Source organism: Ranitomeya variabilis, chromosome 3, assembly GCF_051348905.1.
Source record: "Ranitomeya variabilis isolate aRanVar5 chromosome 3, aRanVar5.hap1, whole genome shotgun sequence".
Taxonomy (NCBI): Eukaryota; Metazoa; Chordata; class Amphibia; order Anura; family Dendrobatidae; genus Ranitomeya; species Ranitomeya variabilis.
Genome location: NC_135234.1, coordinates 298,066,095 through 298,085,801, shown reverse-complemented (window position 1 = coordinate 298,085,801; position 19,707 = coordinate 298,066,095). Strand labels below are relative to the sequence as shown.

General features: G+C 47.3%; 1 protein-coding gene across 4 annotated transcripts in view; it reads right to left on the bottom strand.

Annotated features, from left to right (window-relative positions):
- LOC143815868 (uncharacterized) overlaps positions 1-19,707 on the bottom strand; it is a 160,752-nt gene that overhangs the window by 22,720 nt on the left and 118,325 nt on the right. The window contains exon 1 of one of the 4 annotated variants that reach the window (XM_077295562.1): positions 2,441-2,552. The exons of the other annotated variants lie outside the window; for them this stretch is intronic. Within the exon in view, the coding sequence (XP_077151677.1) occupies positions 2,441-2,533 (93 nt within the window). The 5' untranslated portion in view covers positions 2,534-2,552. Of the gene's footprint in view, positions 1-2,440; positions 2,553-19,707 lie in introns of those variants that run through there. 4 annotated transcript variants of the gene reach the window in all.

Below are 19,707 nucleotides of genomic sequence, written 5' to 3'. Positions count from 1 at the left end.
CTTGGAAGATGGCGGCGCCCATGAAGAAGATGGACGGACACCGCGAGGCTCGGTAAGTATGAGGGGGGGGAGATCGGAGCACGGGGGGGGGTCGGAACACGGGGGGGTGGATCGAAGCACGGGGGAGCGGACAGGAGGACGGAGGGGAGCGGAGCACAGGACGGGGCAGAAAAAACAACTGGGGAGGCGATCGGTGGCAGTGGGGGGGGGCAGATCGGGGTCTCCAGCCATGGCAGATGCTATTGCAGCATTGGCCATGGCTGGATTGTAATATTTTGCCATTTTTATAGGTGAAATATTACAAATCGCTCTGATTGGCTGTTTCACTTTCAACAGCCAATCAGAGCGATCGTAGCCACGGTGGGGTGAAGCCACCCCCCCCTGGGCTGAAGTACCACTCCCCCTGTCCCTGCAGATCGGGTGAAATTGGAGTTAACCCTTTCACCCGATCTGCAGGGACGCGATCATTCCATGACGCCACATAGGTGTCACAGGTCGGATTGGCACCGACTTTCATGACGCCTACGTGGCGTCATGGGTCGGGAAGGGGTTAACAGATCCGTACAGATTGTAGACCCTAGGGCCATTACTAGGTCTTGAATTGCAATGGCAACCATTGGAGACCACACAATCATGATGGTCTTTTAACCATCTAGATGCTGTTGTCACTAAAGACACCATCTTAGGCGTACATATGTAAACTCTGGCCCACAGGATGAGTATATTTGGCCGGTGATTCCAATACAGTTGAAATAAATGACTGAGGAAGGAGAGTCAGATGATGCTCCCTCATACATCATTTCCCCCTTTTACGTCATTACAAAGCGCCCACTGTGCCGAAGTGTGCAGAGGATCTGAGCACACCATAAAGACACCAGCACAGCGGAGGAATGGTCTATTTGAGTTTGACATCCCTGATCTAAAGGGATAGACAGCTGTAGACCTTGCCGAAACTGATTGTGGTTGATGCAGCAGGGTGTCAGCTATAGTTGAGAAGTGCTGCATTTTCACCAGTTGGAGGATGTTATTCTTATATCTCAGGTCAGTAAAAAGACATGTTGGTGGTCACCAAGAGGTTAAACAGGTCACATTGTTCAGGTCCTAAATTTAATGGGGAAACTACTTCTCAGAATAGAATCACAGAATAGAATTAACCCCTTTCTGCCAGCTGACGGAATAGTACGTCAGCTGGCAGATCCCCTGCTTTAAGGTGGGCTCCGGCGGTGAGCCCACCTTAAAGTCGTGACATGTCAGCTGTTTTGTACAGCTGACATGTGCGCGCAATGAGCGCAAGTGGAATCGCGATCCACCCGCGCCCATTAACTAGTTAAATGCCGCCGTCAAGCGCTGACAGCGGCATTTAACTAGCGCTCCCGGCCGCACGGCCGGAAGTGCTCGCACCGCTGACCCCCGTCACATGATCTCCTTGAGACCTCTATGGTTGTTGATGGCCGATTGCTTTGAGCGCCACCCTGTGGACGGCGCTCAAAGTACACCTGCCTTTCTGCTACATAGAGGTGATCTGTATTTCACCTCTATGTAGCAGAGCCGATCGTGTAGTGCATGCTTCTAGCCTCCTATGGAGGCTATTGAAGCATGCCAAAATTAAGAAAAAAAAGTGTTTAAAAATATAAAAAAAATAAAAATATATAAAAGTTCAAATCACCCCCCTTTCACCCCAATCAAAATAAAACAATTAAAAAAAAATTAAACATACACATATTTGGTATCGCCGCGTTCTGAATCGCCCGATCTATCAATAAAAACAAAGGATTAACCTGACCGCTAAATGGCGTAGCAAGAAAAAAAACAAAACGCCAAAATTACGCTTTTTTGGTCGCCGTGACATTGCATTAAAATGCAATAACGGGCGATCAAAAGAATGTATCTACACCAAAATGGTATCATTAAAAACGCCAGCTCGGCACGCAAAAAATAAGCCCTCACCCGACCCCAGATCATGAAAATTGGAGACGCTACGGGTATCGGAAAACCGCTCAATTTTTTTTTTTTTTTTTTTTTTTTAGCAAACTTTGGAATTTTTTTCACCTCTTAGATAAAAAATAACCTAGACATGTTAGGTGTCTATGAACTCGTAATGACCTGGAGACTCATAATGGCAGGTTAGTGTTAGCATTTGGTGAACCTAGCAAAAAAGCCAAACAAAAAACAAGTGTGAGATTGCACTTTTTTTGCAATTTCATCACACTTGGAATTTTTTTCCCCGTTTTCTGTTACACGGTATGGTAAAACCAATGGTATCGTTCAAAAGTACATCTCGTCCTGCAAAAAATAAGCCCTCACATGGCCATATTGACGGAAAAATAAAAAAGTTATGGCTCTGGGAAGGAGGGGAGCGAAAAACGAAAACGAAAAAAAGGAAAAAGCTCCGGGGGTGAAGGGGTTAATGTACTTTTGTGGTCATTAAGTCATCAATCACCTTTTTTCTCTTAACATGCTTATCTATTTTATCAGCATCCTCATCTTCATCCTCTTTTGGCACTAAACTGTATTTTGTTCCCCCAGGCTGCATGAAACAATCTTTGGCAAAGTGACCTAGAAGAACAATGCAGTAATTAACAAATATTACAGAATTTTAACGTTTGTTTTTTTAGAAAAAAAAGTAAAAAGGTGCCTTTTCTCAATGTCTTGAATTAAAATAAAGCATCACTATTATCCAACTACGGATCTCATTGTGACTACCTGTTCCATTCAGTGAGACATGAAGAAAAGCTGGAAAACGTCATGAATTAAAAAAATAAATATAATATATATATATATATATATATATATATATATATATATATATATATATATATATATATGTTTTCACGAATATTTGAGCCCATGGATCCATTATATGTCCATTTTGCATGCTGGCAAGAAAATCTCGCCATGGGGATGTCAAACGAATATCACACGGATGCTGACATGCGAGAAAATCGCATCCTCGCACTGCACACGGATGACGTGCAGATCACTGTTCAGGGAACATTTCTGTGATTCTCGTCAGTGTAAGCGGACCGATTTTCTATACGTTGTGTGTGACTCCAGCCTAAAGGAGATCCCCCAACATTAAACATAATGGTATTTTACTTACTGATAAGAAGGGGTCTGATTGTCAGGACCTTTGTATAGAACAGGGGCAGCTACATTTTTTTCCCCTCCACAGCAGCACTGCCATCTATCTGCAGTGTAAGGAAGTGCAACACAGCCCTATGTATATGAACGGAGCAGCTCCCTGTACAGCAGTGCCACTTTGACAGTAAAAATGATGAAGGAGAATTGACCCAATAACTGAGCGTATTTCACCATTGTATAATAATTGGGAATATCCCTTTAAAAAAAAGAGTAATATCTGCAGATTATTTTACCTTTTTTTTTCCCCTACGGTTGGATTGTTTTTTTCAAGGTTGTTTCCACCAATCTCTCCCATCGGGAAACAATGTGCAGTCTGAGTTATGTCATTGCTGCAGTTTTTTACGTGGAACCAGAGGTGAATACAGGTCACCAATAAGCTGCAACCTTAGAAGGAAGATATACTTTTCAATGACTGTCCAATAATACGGAAATTCTGATGGTTCAGAACCTGTGCGGTCCATTTTAGGCTGCATTCATTTATATCTTCAATTTTAAAGCTGAAGTCTTAAACAGGTAAAGTTTTACTTTTATTCTACTTCCACATATGTAGCAAATATTTTATATGTACCTGCCTGAAATCGGCTGGGCAAGGAGTTCGGCAAGCTGGAAAGCCCCCAAGGCAAATGTTAGGATTTGTTTCAGCTTTGCGGTATTGTGCGGTATTGTGCTTTGGGGTGGTGTGGTGCCACCTGCAGGTCATTTTTCCTTACTGCAGGTTTATGAAAATTAATGTTTAAAATGTATTTTGTGATAACATCGTGGATGTATGGTGTTTGGCTATTTTCTTGCTGAAGGGGTAAAAAAATAATTATGTTTGTGGTTAAGATGGAGTCCGTTGTGTGACACATGGTCTCTGTGTTATCTCCAGATTGGGCAGGTATACTGAATGCTATCCAGCCTCTGTGACCAGGACGGGCTCTCAAGAGACTTTGTCAGAACGGTTTACTTTGTTTTGCCTGCACTTTGCTTATGATTGGTTTATGCAGCAGCAATATTGCAGCAGGGACATTTAAATGGGAACACTTCCTGTTTTGCGTCCCGACGCCCCCAAGTGAGTAACTTTCCCATAATACATATTTAGAAAACTAATTCCTGTCTAGTTTAGGAATGAAAGCTCTGGCCCTTTAAGAGAGGAAGACTTAAGCCCTGAGCCACTTCACCCCTTAATCCCATATGACGTACTATCCCGTCAAGTGACCTGGGACTTAATTCCCAGTGACGGGATAGTACGTCATACTGTTTAAGGCCGGTTTCACACGTCAGTGATTCCGGTACGTGAGGTGACAGTTTCCTCACGTACCGGAGCCACTGACACACGTAGACCCATAAAAATCAATGCATCTGTTCAGATGTCATTGATTTTTTGCGGACCGTGTCTCCGTGTGCCAAACACGGAGACATGTCAGTGTTCGTGGGAGCGCACGTTTTACACGGACCCAATAGAGTCAATGGGTCCGCGTAAAACACGGACCTCACACGGACATTCTCCGTCTGGGGTCCGTGTGCGTGCAGGAGACAGCGCTACAGTAAGCGCTGTCCCCCCCACATGGTGCTGAAGCCGGTATTCATATCTTCCCTGCAGCAGCGTTTGCTGTAGAGAAAATATGAAGAATAGTGTTAAAAAGTCGTAGTTACTCACCGATAACGGTGTTTCTCAGAGCCCATGACAGCACTACCAGAGAGAGATGGAGTCCGCCCTTCAGGGACAGGAAACCCTACAGGATAAAAGGGCGGTACCTCTCTCCTGCCTCAGTTTGGTTTACAGAGCATCAGAGGTCCTCCAGGTTAGTGACAACAAGAAATATACATTTTTAGCACAAAATTTATGAAGATTACACCGTGTCTAAATCAAACACACACTTCGTATAAGGTGCTCACCGCACACGTGATAAGGGGGGGAATAAGCAGGTGCTGTCATGGGCTCTGAGAAACACCGTTATCGGTGAGTAACTACGACTTTCTCAGTCGCCCATGACAGCACTACCAGAGAGAATTGCAGAGATTATTGCTTTAGGGCGGGACCACAGCCTGTAAGACCCTTCTTCCGAAGGTTAAGTCCGACGAAGAGGCTAAGTCTAAGCGATAGTGCCTAAAGAGGGTTGAAGGTGTTGACCAGGTGGCCGCTTTACAGATTTTATCTATTGGTACCTCCGACCTTTCGGCCCAGGAGGTCGCCATAGCCCTTGTAGAGTGTGCCTTGAGTCCTTCAGGAACTGCATTTCCCGTGGACGAGTATGCCAAGGCTATCGCATCAGTGACCCAACGAGCTATAGTGCTTTTTGAGGCTTTGAGTCCTTTCCTAGGCCCCTGAAAACAGATAAAAAGACATCCTTCCTTCCTATACTGACGGGAGGACTCTAGGTAATGTATTAGACACCTTCTTACGTCTAAGGTGTGGAATTTTTCCTCTTTTTGATTTTTTGGATTTGGGCAGAAGGACGGAAGGATTATTTCCTGGGATCTATGGAAATTGGAAGCCATTTTGGGTAGATAAGCAGGATCTGTCCTCAATACTACCCTATCATCCATTATCTGTGTGAAGGGAGGGTTTGCAGATAGAGCCTGAAGATCACTAATCCTACGGGCAGATGTTAGGGCTGTAAGAAGGGCCATTTTAAGAGATAAGACTTTAAGTGGTATCGAATCTATGGGTTCGAATGGGGGTTCTGTCATAGCCGAAAGGACTAAGTTTAAGTCCCAAGATGGAGGGCTTCTGATTTTTATTGGCCTAGAACGTGCCGCGGCTTTAATAAACCTTGCTACCCATGGATTAGTGGCAACACTATGATTGTATAATGCCCCTAAGGCCGCTACTTGCACCTTTAGGGTGCTTACCGAGAGGCCCATATCCAAGCCTTTCTGTAGGAACTCTAATATTTTATTTATTGGAACCTCATCTTGTAGTGTTACGCCTGAGGTGGACAAAAACTTTTTCCAAGTTTTACCATAGATTCTAGTTGTTATTGTCTTCCTACTTTTTAATAGTGTGGACACTACCTTATCTGAGAAGCCCTTTGCCCTTAGCAGTGACCTCTCAAGTTCCACGCTGTCAAGTGTAGATTTGCCGACTGAGGGTGGAACACCGGCCCCTGTGATAAGAGGTCTGGAAGATCCGGGAGGATCCAGGGATCTGTGACCGATAGAATTTTCAGCCAAGAAAACCAAGCTCTTTTGGGCCAGAACGGGGCTATTAGAATGATTCTCGCCCTGTCCTGTCTTATCTTCCGTAGGACTGCCGGTATCAGTATATAAGGGGGAAAGGCATATGTCAGACCGTGAGTCCAGGGAATCGAGAATGCATCCAGAGCTCGGGGGTTCCCTCTGTGGTCTAGGGAACAAAACTGTTTTACCTTCCTGTTCTCTAGACTGGCGAAAAGGTCTATTGCTGGTACCCCCCAGATTTTTGTGATCTGATCGAAGACCCTTTGGTTCAGAGCCCATTCCCCCTGTTTCAGCTGGGTACGGCTTAGGAAGTCTGCCTTTTTGTTCACTATGCCTCTTATGTGTAATGCCGAGAGGGATAGGAAGTGATGTTCGGCTAAGGAGAAGATTTGGGAAGTAGTATCCATCAGGGCTCGTGATCTGGTTCCCCCCTGGTGGTTCAGGTAGGCCACTACTACTTGATTGTCCGAGAAAACCCGGACATGCTGTCCCCGTAGTTTGGGAAGAAAAACTGACAGAGCGTGGTTTACTGCGCAAAGTTCTTTTTGGTTTGAGGATACCTGGTATTCTCGATCTGTCCAGACCCCCTGAGTAACGCTGTTTCCTAGGTGAGCTCCCCACCCTGTGGGACTGGCGTCCGTGGTAACTATTCGATGTGTATCTATCACCCACGGGACTCCCTTCGATAGGTTGTTGGAATCTAGCCACCAGTCTAGGGAACGAATAGTGTCTGAACTTAGAGTCATGCGACCTTCCAGGCATCCCTTCAGTGTGAGCTGATTTTTTAGGACATCCCACTGGAGGTCTCTTGTGTGGATCTGAGCCCACTGTACTGCCGGGAGACAGGCTGAAAGGGACCCCAGCAGTGACATCGCTCCCCTTAAGGTCATATGAGGATTTGAGCGAGCTGCGGATACAATGCTTAGTATTTTTTGTATCTTTGGGTCTGGAAGGCGACATTCCTGTAGAACCGAGTCCAGAGTTATGCCCAGAAACTCTTGTACCATGGTCGGTTCTAGTTTTGATTTCTGGAGATTTAGGAGCCACCCTAACTCCGTTAGAGTTTTTATCACTCTGCTGCACTGTTGGCGACAATGTTGGGCTGTATCGCTGATAATCAGGAAGTCGTCTAGGTATGGTATTATGATAACATCCTCCTCCCTTATGTGGGCCATCATTTCTGCTACCACCTTGGTAAAAACACGGGGTGCTACTGAAATGCCAAACGGGAGGGCCTTGTACTGATATTCTCTCACTACTCCCTCCATGACTACTGCTAGTCTGAGGAATTTCTGTGAGTTTTTGTGGATGGGGACGTGATAGTACGCGTCGCTGAGATCCAACACTACCATGAAACAATTTGGAAACAGGTTTTTTATTGTGGACCTTATCGATTCCATTTTGAATGTTTGATTCTTTACATAGCTGTTCAATTTCCGGAGATTTATTATTGTGCGGAACGAGCCATCCGGCTTTGGAATCAGGAACAATGGGGAAAAAAAATCCTTTCCCTCTTTCCGATGACGGAACTTCTTGGATCACGTCTTTGGATATTAGTTTTGAGATCTCTAGTTCCAAGGCCCGTTGTTGCCGCCCTGAAGGTTTCAATGGAGTGACCACATAGTGTTGGGGAGGAAGGGTGGTAAAGTTTAATTGAAGGCCCATTTCTATTAGATTTAGAATCCAGGAACTGGAGGAGATTTTTTCCCAGGCCGGAAGGTATTGAGACAGTCTCCCTCCCACCCTGGGTGAGGTGTCATTTAGTGGTTTTTTTATTTCTGGGGGAGTTGCCAAAGAGGAAGCCTCTGTCTCTATTTCTCCCCTCCTCCCACCTGTTCTGTTCTCTAGGGGGGCGCCTGCGGAAAAATTTTCTGTTCCGAAAGGGCCGTCTGAGATATGGTGCGGCCAAGTTAGGGAATCCTTTCTTCTTATCTCCAGCCTTTTGTAAAATGTCATCTAGAGTCTCGCCAAACAGAAATTTTCCCTCACATGGGATTGAGCAAAGTTTTTGTTTTGTCTGTAGATCGCCTGGCCAATTTTTCAGCCACAGCGTTCTACGCGCCGCGTTAGACAGGGCTGCCGATTTTGAAGTCAGCTTGATTGAATCCGCCGAAGAGTCAGCCAAGAAGGCTGCCGCCCCTCTAATCATGGGAATCGATTCAATTATTTTTTGTCGGGATACTCCATCCCTTAACTGTTTCTCCAGATTGTCTAACCAAATCATCAGAGATCTGGAAGTACATGCTCCCGCTATGGCGGGTCTTAAACATCCCCCTGCTGACTCCCAGGCTCCTTTTAGGAAGGTGTCGGCTCTTTTATCAAGGGGGTCTTTTAGCGTACCCATGTCCTCAAAGGGGAGAGCAAATTTCTTTGACGCCTTAGCGACTGCCACGTCTAGTTTAGGGGCTTTATCCCATGCTATAGAGTCATCTTCCGCAAAAGGATATTTCCTTTTAAGGGAGGGTACGGATGAATTTTTCCTTTCTGGCTTCTCCCAATCCTTTTTAATCAGGGCTTGCACGTTTTCATTAAGTGGAAAAACTCTGCGTTTTCTCTGGCCCAGGCCGCCAAACATAATGTCCTGTACCGTTTTGTCAGGACGTGGGTCTATAACCCCCATTGTAGATCTTACAGTCTTTACCAGGGCATCAATTTCATCTAAGGGGAAGCAGTGGCGGCCTCCACTCTCAGTGTCTGAGGAGGAGGAGGAACCTTCCTTGTCTGACACATCCTCATCAGCACTAGAAGGATCAGAGTGAGACAGGGGGACAGGTGATCTCTCCTTAACCCCTTCCCCTTTAAGGGATTTAAATGCTGTTTCTACCTCTGATCTAATTACCGAGCGTAATTCAGAGGCAAAACTGGGGGTTTCTTCACAGAGGACTTGACCTATACAGGAACCGCATAGTTTTTTATCCCAGCTCTGTGCTAGGGGTTCTCCACATAGGGGGCAGTCTCTATGTTTGTTTTTTTCCGTTTTTTTTCTTGCCAGTTCTGGAGGAGGCACGGGATCTTGGATGAGACCCGAAGTAGAAGGTGCCGGCTGGCTGGATATATTGGAGGCTTTACTCTGCGGCGTAGAATGGCTCCTGGAACGGGAACTTCGGGTGCCTGCAGAGGTCCTTCCGCCCGCCTTGCGCTGGTGGTGACGCTGTTGTTGCACCGGTGGCTGTAAGGGCTGCGCTGACTGGAGCTGCTCATCGCTGTCCGCCATAATGGGACTGTATGCAGCGACGAGCGTTCTCACAGCTGTGTTTTTGAAAGGCGCGCTGGTCACCCCTCCTCCAGGCTGCGTTTGCAGGGAAGCGCTGGTCCCCAGTGCGCATGCGCGCTCCCCGGGACCCGGAAGTAGACGCATCTATATCCGGTGCGGCGGCCATCTTGGTGCTCTCACACACACCAGGCCGCCGCTCCGGACCAGGCCTCTCAGCAGAGGCACGCCGGGTCCCTAAGGCTCCTACCCCGATCCGGGGAGGCAGCGGCGCTTCCCTCCGCTCGCTCTGCAGCCCCATCGGACCCAGAAGCGGCGGCGTCGGGCACCGAGCCAGCGGTGACAGGGGCCTCCCCGCCGTCATACCCCCACTGGTCGGCTCCGGATCACAGGTACCGATCCTGAGGGTTCGCCTGTCAGGGACAGGAAACAAAACTGAGGCAGGAGAGAGGTACCGCCCTTTTATCCTGTAGGGTTTCCTGTCCCTGAAGGGCGGACTCCATCTCTCTCTGGTAGTGCTGTCATGGGCGACTGAGAAATAAAGATTTAGGTGTCCGCCGCCCCCCCACCCCCTGTGCGCCCCCCGCTGGTCAGAAAATACTTACCCGCTCCCTCGCTCCTTCCTGGTCTGGCCGCGCCTCCTACTGTATGCGGTCACGTGGGGCCGATCATTTACAGTCATGAATAGTCGGCTCCGCCCCTATGGGAGGTGGAGCCACATATTCATGACTGTAAATGATCGGCCCCACGTGACTGCATGCAGGAGAAGCCGCGGCCAGACCAGGAAGCAGCGAGGGAGCGGGTAAGTATTTTCTGACCAGCGGGGGGCGCACAGGGGGTGGGGGGGCGGCGGACACATGGATCTTTATTTTAAACACTATTCTTCATATTTTCTCTGCAGCAAACGCTGCTGCAGGGAAGATATGAATCGCAGCTTCAGCACCATGCAGAGTGGGTACCACACACTCCGTGTGGTACCCACTCGCCATACGGGCGGCACACGTGTGCCGCACGTATGGCCTCCGTGAGTTCCCAGGCACACGGACACGGATAACTCCGGTACCGATTTATTCCGGTACCGGAATTATCTGGACGTGTGGGACAGCCCTAATGCGACATCGTGACTTAAGTCGCGGTGATCGCATTAAATTTCTGGCGCCATCTTACCTGCAGGAAGATGGCATCGGCATCCCAGGGCCTGGCTCCGCCCCCAGGCCTCACGATCGCTGTGATTGGCTGTTCAATTCTGAACAGGAAATCACAGCGTTTCTCATTGTTTCAGCCAATCGAAGCTGCTGAAACAATGAGGTCCCAGGCTAGGATCGAGTACCGATTTACTCGATCCTAGAGCCGGTGCCTGGCAATGCTGGGCACTGGCAAAAGACCCCCGGATTGGCGCGATCGCTGATCGAATCGATTGCGCCAATCGCAGGGCACAGCGGTGGTATTACCGCACTGTGCCCTGCTGCAGCGGCATGGATCGGTGCTTCAATCGCACCGATCACAGGCCAGAGACTAGTGCAGGCCCAGCAGGGCCTGCAGGAGGTGATTGGCGCGATCGATGCTATCGACGATCGCGCCAATCACAGGGCACAGCAGTGGTCACGTTGTGACCGCTGTGTGCCCTGCTGGTGACCTGGCTGTGACCTGCCTAGGATCGGAGGGATCCTAGGCAGTTGCCATGGTCACCAGGGCCTGCAGGGATTGGTGGGATCGATGTTATCATTTGATCCCACCAATGACAGCTCACAGCAGCGGTGTGACAGCTCTGTGACCTGTCTGTCACCTGCAGGTGACCTGTCTGACCGCTCTACACTCTAGCTGAGGACTCCTGCAGAGCGGTCACACAGCCAGATTTTGTCTTGCTGGGCCTTGTGGTGCTACAGAAGCCTGTAACACCACAATCCCCTGCGTTCAAAAACAGCGAAAGAAAGAAGAAAGAAAACCGAAGAAAGAAAACCGAAGAAAGAAGAGAGACTACAAACGTAAGTGTTAACAGCCCGTACCTGATCTCTCTTCACCCCTCCAAATTCCCCCATCCCCCTTCCCCCTCTTTTTTAACCCCCTCCGTCCCTCTTTGCGCGGCCTCTGTGCGCACGTTTAGCAGCCGCCTAGCGTTGATTGGTGACGCAGTTCACCGATCAATACTCGTGCTCGCTTTTTTTTCATCAGCCCCCTTTGCCCAATTTCGTACACCCATCCCACAGCCGCCAAACTTTGATAAGTGACGTAGTTCACTTATCAGAGCTTGTGCCTGCCATTTTCCTTTTTTTTTTCACAACACCTGTGCGCACACCCAGCAGCCGCCGAACTTTGATAAGTGACGCGGTTCACTTATCAAAGCTCTCGTGCCTGCCGTTTTCTTTTGGTTCCCCCATCTCCGTGCGCTCACCCAGCTGCCGCGTCTAACCCGTGTCTTCCTTTTCTTTTTTTTTTCCATCTCCGTGCGCTCAGCCAGCCGCCGCGTCTAACCCGCGCCTTCCTTTTTTTTTTCCCCATCTCCATGCGCTCACCCAGCCGCCGCGTCTAACCCGCGCCTTCCTTTTTTTTTTTTTCCCATCTCTGTGCGCTCACCCAGCCACCGCGTCTTACCCGTGCCTTCCTTTTCTTTTTTTTTTTCACATCTCCGTTCGCACACCCAGCAGCGGCCGAACTTTGATAAATGACGCTGTTCACTTATCAGAGCTCTCGTGCCTGCCGTTTTTTTTTTCACATCCCCGTTCGCACACGCAGCAGCCGCTGAACTTTGATAAGTGACGCGGTTCACTTATCAGAGCTCTCGTGCCTGCCGTTTTTTTTTTTTCACATCCCCGTTCGCACACCCAGCAGCGGCCGAAATTTGATAAGTGACGCGGTTCACTTATCAGAGCTAGTAGTTTGCACCAAGCACTATCCCCCTCCACACTTACACATAGTTACCAATAAAGTACACCCAAGCACCACCCTTACCAAAAAAAATGTCCCACTCGTCCCGTTCGTCCCAACAGCGCTATTCAGCGGAGGAGGCATATTCTTTCCTTGTGGGAGAGGATCCCACTTTTCTTTATTTTTCTGATTCTTCCTCATCCTCTTCCCACTCCTCATCTTCCACCTCCGGCCCTGCGGAACCGCCACGCAGACGCCGCAGGACAGAAGATGAGGCAAGGCCCATCGTTGATGAAGATGAAGCGCCCACCATTGCTGAAGACGAACCAGCGCACCCCACTGCGGACCCCATATGGACCTCGCCACCCGAAAATTACGAGCCACTGATTCCTGATTTTGTGGCAGAATCAGGAATCAAGTTTGACACCACCGGCCTCACAGAACTAGACTTTTTCAAAGTCTTTTTCTCTGAGGCTTTCGTTAACCTAATGGTGGAGCAAACTAACTTGTATGCTCGGCAATTTTTGGACCAAAACTCTGGTTCATCATATTCTAACTGGTCTCCTGTAGACGCAGTTGAAATTATGCAGTTTTGGGGCCTGGTCCTCCACATGGGGATCCTGCAGAAGCCTGAACTTCGGCAATATTGGAGTAAAGATATTTTATATAACACTCCAGTATTCCGAATGGTCATGACCCGGACGCGTTTTGAGGCCATCCATAAGTTCCTGCATTACAACGATAATGCACGGTGTTCCGCACGAGATGACCCCAACTTTGACCGTCTGTTCAAAGTTCGGCCGGTTATCAAACACTTCAACAAAACGTTTGCTGAAGTGTACGTGCCTCAAAGGGACATCTGCGTGGATGAGTCCTTAATTCATTTTAAGGGGCGGCTAAAATTCCGTCAATACCTGCCCAGCAAAAGTGCCAGGTACGGAATCAAACTCTACAAGCTGTGTGAGAGTACCTCAGGGTACACCCACAGCTTTAGAGTTTACGAAGGGAAGGACACCAGGATTGAACCACCTGAGTGTCCTTCTATCCTGGGAGTGAGTGGGAAAATTGTGTGGGATTTGGTGCACCCACTGCTGGATAAAGGTTATCACCTCTATACCGATAACTTTTACACCAGCATCCCACTCTACAAATCTCTCTCTGCGCGAGGTACCGCAGCCTGCGGTACTGTCTGCAAAAATCAGAGAGGCCTCCCGAAGACGCTACTTGGGCAGACTCTCAGAAAAGGTGAGAGCAAAGCCCTATGTAGCGACCACCTGCTGGTGGTCAAGTACAAGGACAAAAGGGATGTCCTTCTATTGACCACCATACACGGTGATGGCAGCACCCTCAGCACTGTAAGGGGTACCTCTACAGACGTCAGCAAACCGACCTGTGTACTGGGGTACAACAAAAACATGGGGGACGTTGATCTCTCTGACCAACTCCTCCAACCGTACAGTGCTTTGAGAAAGGCCAGGGTGTGGTACAAAAAGCTGTCCATGCACATTGTACAAATGGCAATGCTCAATGCTTTCCTGCTGTCACGATGTGCACACAACACCGATACGTCGTACCTTCATTTCCAGGAGGTAGTGGTTAAGGCCCTGATGTTTGGCACGGGGGAAGGAGTGGGCCCCAGTACTTCTGGAACTGAAGGTACACGTATCGTACCAGGTCAGTATTTTCCGGGGGTGGTCCCGCCAACTGGAAGAAAAGGTAAGCCACAAATAAGGTGCCGAGTGTGCTACAAAAGAGGAATACGCAAGGACACCATCTATCAATGCGACACCTGCCCCGACAAACCTGGCCTGTGTATGAAGGATTGCTTTAAATTGTACCACACCTCCATGCACTACTAATTTACAGGAAACAGATTTATTCCAAAGGAGGCACATCTACGTAAGTTCTTTGGGGACCTACTTTCCAAAATGTTGTCACTTGTGGGTTTTTTTCCTGTTTAGGCACATCAGGGGCTCTGCAAATGGAACATGACGCCCACAGACGATTCCATCAAAGCCTGCATTCCGAAACGTCACTACTTCCCTTATGAGCCCTGATGTGTGCTCAAACAGTACTTTTCTCCCACGTATGGGGTACCAGCCTACTCAGGACGAATTGGACAACAACTTTTGTGGTCCAATTTCTCCTGTTACCCTTGGAAAATTAAAAAATTGGGGACTAAAAGATCATTTTTGTGGGCAAAAAATAGGATTTTTTATTTTCACGCACGGGCGGTATAAACTTCTGTGAAGCACTTGGGGGATAAAAGTGCTCACCACACATCTAGATAAGTTCCTTAGGGGGTCTAGTTTCCAAAATGGGGTCACTTGTGGGGGGTTTCAACTGTTTAGGCACACCAAACGCGACATGGCGTCCGATCTCAATTCCAGCTAATTTTAGCTTGAAAAAGTCAAATGGCGCTCCTTCCCTTCTGAGCCCTGCCATGCGCCCAAACAGTGGTTCCCCCCCACATATGGGGTATTGGCGTACTCAGGACAAATTGGACTGCAACTTTTGTGGTCCAATTTCTTCAGTTACCCTTGTGAAAATAAAAAATTGGGGACTAAACGATCATGTTTGTGGAAAAAATACATTTTTTTATTTTCACGCACGGGCGGTATAAACTTCTGTGAAGCACTTGGGGGATAAAAGTGCTCACCACACATCTAGATAAGCTCCTAAGGGGGTCTAGTTTCCAAAATGGGGTCACTTGTGGGGGGTTTCCACTGTTTAGGCACATCAGGGGCTCACCAAACGCGACATGGTGTCCGATCTCAATTCCAGCTAATTTTAGCTTGAAAAAGTCAAATGGCGCTCCTTCCCTTCTGAGCCCTGCCATGCGCCCAAACAGTTGTTCCCCCCACATATAATGGGGTATCAGAATACTCAGGACAAATTGGACAACTTTTGCAGTCCAATTTCTCCTGTTACCTTTGGGAAAATAAAAAATTTGTTGCTAAAAGATCATTTTCATGACTAAAAAGTTAAATTTTTATTTTTTCCTTCAACATTGCTTTAGCTCTCATGAAGCACCAGAAGGGTTAATAAACTTCTTGAATGTGGTTTTGATAAGCTTGAGGGGTGCAGTTTTTAGAATGGTGTCACTTTTGGGTATTTTTTGCTATATAGATCCCTAAATGTGACTTCAAATGTGAGGTGGTCCCTAAAAAAAATGGTTTTGTAAATTTTGTTGTAAAAATGAGAAATTGCTGGTCAACTTTTAACCCTTATAACTCCCTAACAAAAAAAAAAAATGTTTTCCAAAATTTCTCTGATGTAAAGTAGACTTGTGGGAAATGTTACTTATTAAGTATTTTGGGTGACATATCTCTGTGATTTAAGGGCATAAAAATTCAAAGTTGGAAAATTGTGAAATTTTCAAAGTTTTCGCCAAATTTCCATTTTTTTCACAAATAAACGCAGGTAATATCAAAGAAATTTTACCACTATCATGAAGAACAATATGTCTCGAGAAAACAATGTCAGAATCGCCAAGATCCGTTGAAGCGTTCCAGAATTATAACCTCATAAAGGGACAGTGGTCAGAATTGTAAAAATTGGCCCGGTCATTAACGTGCAAAACCCCCGGGGCTTAAGGGGTTAAAGACTGAGCCATTTTGTATGTTAACGACCGAACCTCATTTTTAAAATCTGACCAGTCTCGCTATGTGGTAATTGCGCAACCATTTCCTCCCTGTTGGTAAGAATTAGGTCCAAGATTGCAGATCCTCTTATTCTCTCTTCTACCTTTTGAAAGATAAACGTTGTCAGAGAGAGAAGATAAGAATTTTCTGGATTCATTACTTTGCCTGAGAGAGATTCCCAACAAATATCTGGATAGTTAAAATGTCCCATGATCACTATGTTGTAATTTTTTGAGAACAAAGACATCTGATATATAAAGAGTTCATCCATATCTTCAGTTTGTACAGGTGGCAAATAGCAAACACTTTCAATAGTGTCCTTTCTGTTCTCTCCTTGAATTCTTACAGGAGAGCTACCATTCTCTGAGGCTTGGATCTCTGTGGAGATATACGCTTTTCTAACATACAATGCAACACCTCCTACCCTCTTGTTAGTCATGCTTCTTATAAATAAGTTGTATCTTGCAAGGTTTGTGTTCCAATCATGGTGTATCACCCCACCAAGTTTCAGTGATGCCTTTGACATCATATCTCTCTTCCTGTGTTAGCCGCTTCAATTCTCCTTTTTTGTTTCCCATTTGCTGTGCATTGGTAGACACATCTTAGTTTGTGCAGTAAAAAGAAAAAAAGATATTGATGGCACTCACCGGTCCTTAAAACTTTATGCTTTATTCAAATACCTAAAACATCGTGGCCAGGAGAACAGGTTAATAGGATGTGCGAGCCAGTGCTGACGATGGCCGTTTCCTGCTACATGCGAAAGCATGAAGTTTTAAGGACCAGTGAGTGCCATCAATATCTTTTTTCTTTTCACTGCACATATCATGTACTATTTTTCTGGATGAGCACCCGGAGTCCACAGGTGCAGTCTAAGTCAGAGGGTATTTACAGTGAATGAGCAATCTTGCCCAGTAGCGGTGCCGTCAAACTATTTCTTTGGCATATGAACAGCTTAGTTTGTATTTGGTTTCTCTTGCTCCTCTATTTGCATTCAGAATTTGTTGTCTTTGTTCTTATTTTCCACTTCTAATAGGAGGGTTCTCAAAAGAATTAATTAGATGCATACTTTTTCCTGGTCGTATATTTCACATCCCATAATGCTCCAATCTGAAGCTCTCCTGATGATTGTAGCAAGTCATCTACCAAATATGTGTTTTCTTTTTTCGTAAGATGCAACCTATCTCTAGCAAGGAGTCCATCATACAGGTAATTCACTCCAAGATCAAGAAGCCAAAAATGCTGCTGACGGCACCATTCATGTAGCTAGTTGTTCACCTGTAGAATCCTGTTCAATCTTCTTGTTCAGTGTGTGACGCCCCAGGGTCCTGGTTGTCACAGTGGCATTGCTTTCCTCACAGGGAGAGTGATGTCACGCTTGGAAGCGATGGAAGATTCCTTTTAACAGGTAATTAGCACATACAACACCATTCTGACTTCAGGCCAGAAGGGGGAGCTCTACACCCGACTTCAGGGGAGCTGCTCTCTCTCTGGTCGGGAGGAGGAGTTAGTTGCTGGGCAGTTGCTAGGCAGTTAGGAAGATTTAGACAGTTGGTGCCAGACAGCAGACTGGAGCAGTCTGAGGCAGAAGGACGGGTGAGGGGCCGTACAGCCTGAAGAGCTGTAGCTCCTAGATGGCGAGATACAGAAGGAAGAACAGCTTTTAGCTAACATGCCGGAGAGCGAAGCACAGGAGAGTGACAACAGGGGAGAATAGCTGGGACTGGGCTACATCCCTGATAGAGCGCAGACACCGGTAGCCGGAAGACCGAGGCTTTTGTGGGGCTCTAAGACACATAGCAGAAACCGGCAGGACAGTTGGATTATACATCACCTGTTCGCCCTAATGCCCAGGAGACACAGTGACACAGAGCCCGGGTCGTGATAGAGACCCTGTAAAAAGGCTCGTGTCACTTGTCATACGGGTTCGTGTCCCAGTTCAACAAAGGACAGAGATAACAGAGCACCTTGCTACAAAGCCATATGTTAAGGGACTATAATACCACCGCGTTAAGAGGAAGGCTTTTAACTCCACCTGGTAAAGCTGGACTCTGAACTCGCTTCCAAGCCGGCCGGACCCTGCCTGTACCTGTGATCTGGTGCCCTGGACTGTGGCTACCTGCTACCATCAGTAAACCAGGTAAAAAGACTGCACAACTGTGTGCTTCGTTCTTTACTGCACCACCCACCATCCTCCATCTATTCACCGGGAGCCCTGGGGACCTACTTCACCTGTGGGAAGTTATACCATCTGGCTGCCATAACATCACCCCAGGGGACCCCTTTAAGCAGCGTTGGTCATCCCTGACCGAATACCACAGGTGGCGTCATGAACTTTCTTTATTTCTACAAATCCCTTTAAAGACCGTCCCTTTAATATTGGCGCCCAGGGCCACGGACCGGGTCGCCGTGACACATCCCTTTAAGTACCGGACCCGGTACCGAGTACCCCACGGCCCTGGCAGGTGTTTCACATGTCCATCCACTGGGAGAATGGATGAGAAGACTTCCTGTGCTCCCAGTTTTTTCACTCTCCAGCATAGGTCTTCAAAGTCTCTAGTAATCTCTAGTCTCTTGCCGCTGAAGAAAAATTTAATCTTCCTTCTAAATACCCTTTAAGCACCTTTTTGCTTATCAGGATCTTCTGCTGTAACTGGTATGCAATTGAGCCCACAGTACCGCTATGACACATGATGTCAGTGTCCCCAATAATGATATAGCTGTTATGAGAGTCATGGTAGGGTTGTATATTGCTTCTGATACCAGGCATGATACCTTTCCTTTCTTCTCTTTTTGTAGATAACAGCTCGAAACTTCTGAGTCTAAGAGAAGGCCCAATAAGGTCTGAACTCTTGAAGGAACTATTCTTTAATTTTTCCGGCTTAGGAGCCATCATATTTCTGTCAGGGTAGCTCTGACCCCTGCTATCTGAAAGTTGCAATGTTCTATTGATCTGCTGACAACTAGAAAATCATCCAGGTATGGAATAACTAGAGTATTATATTCCTGCAGAGCTCTGAACTGAAAAATAGAATTAGGCTACGTTCACATTTGCGTTGTGCGCCGCAGCGTCGGCGCCGCAGCGCACAACGCAAACAAAAACGCAGCAAAACGCATGCACAACGCTGCGTTTTGCGCCGCATGCGTCGTTTTTTTCATTGAATTTGGACGCAGCAAAAATGCAACTTGCTGCGTCCTCTGCGCCCCGACGCGGGCGCCGCAGCGACGCATGCGGCGCAAAACGCAAGTGCGCCGCATGTCCATGCGCCCCCATGTTAAATATAGGGGCGCATGACGCATGCGGCGCCGCTGCGGCGCCCGACGCTGCGGCGCTGGCCGCAAATGTGAACGTAGCCTTAGACTTACCGGTAATTCGGTTTCTATGAACCTTCCACGACAGCAGTATCGGAGGATGTCTCCCCGCCCTAATAGGGGACAGGAAACAATGAGGTTAAATACCCCTCCCCTTCCTGCAACCACCAGTGTTTTTTCTGGACACAGTAGCATGTACAGTTACCACTTAAGTGCAGGAATCATCCAATAAGAATATCAGATAGGGAGGGAAATTAGTGTTCTCGTGGAAGGTTCCAAGAAACTGAATTACCGGTAAGTCTAATTCTATTTTCTCCAGTCACCTTCCATGTCAGCAGTATCGGAGTGATACCAACAGCTAATTTCTTTAGGGAG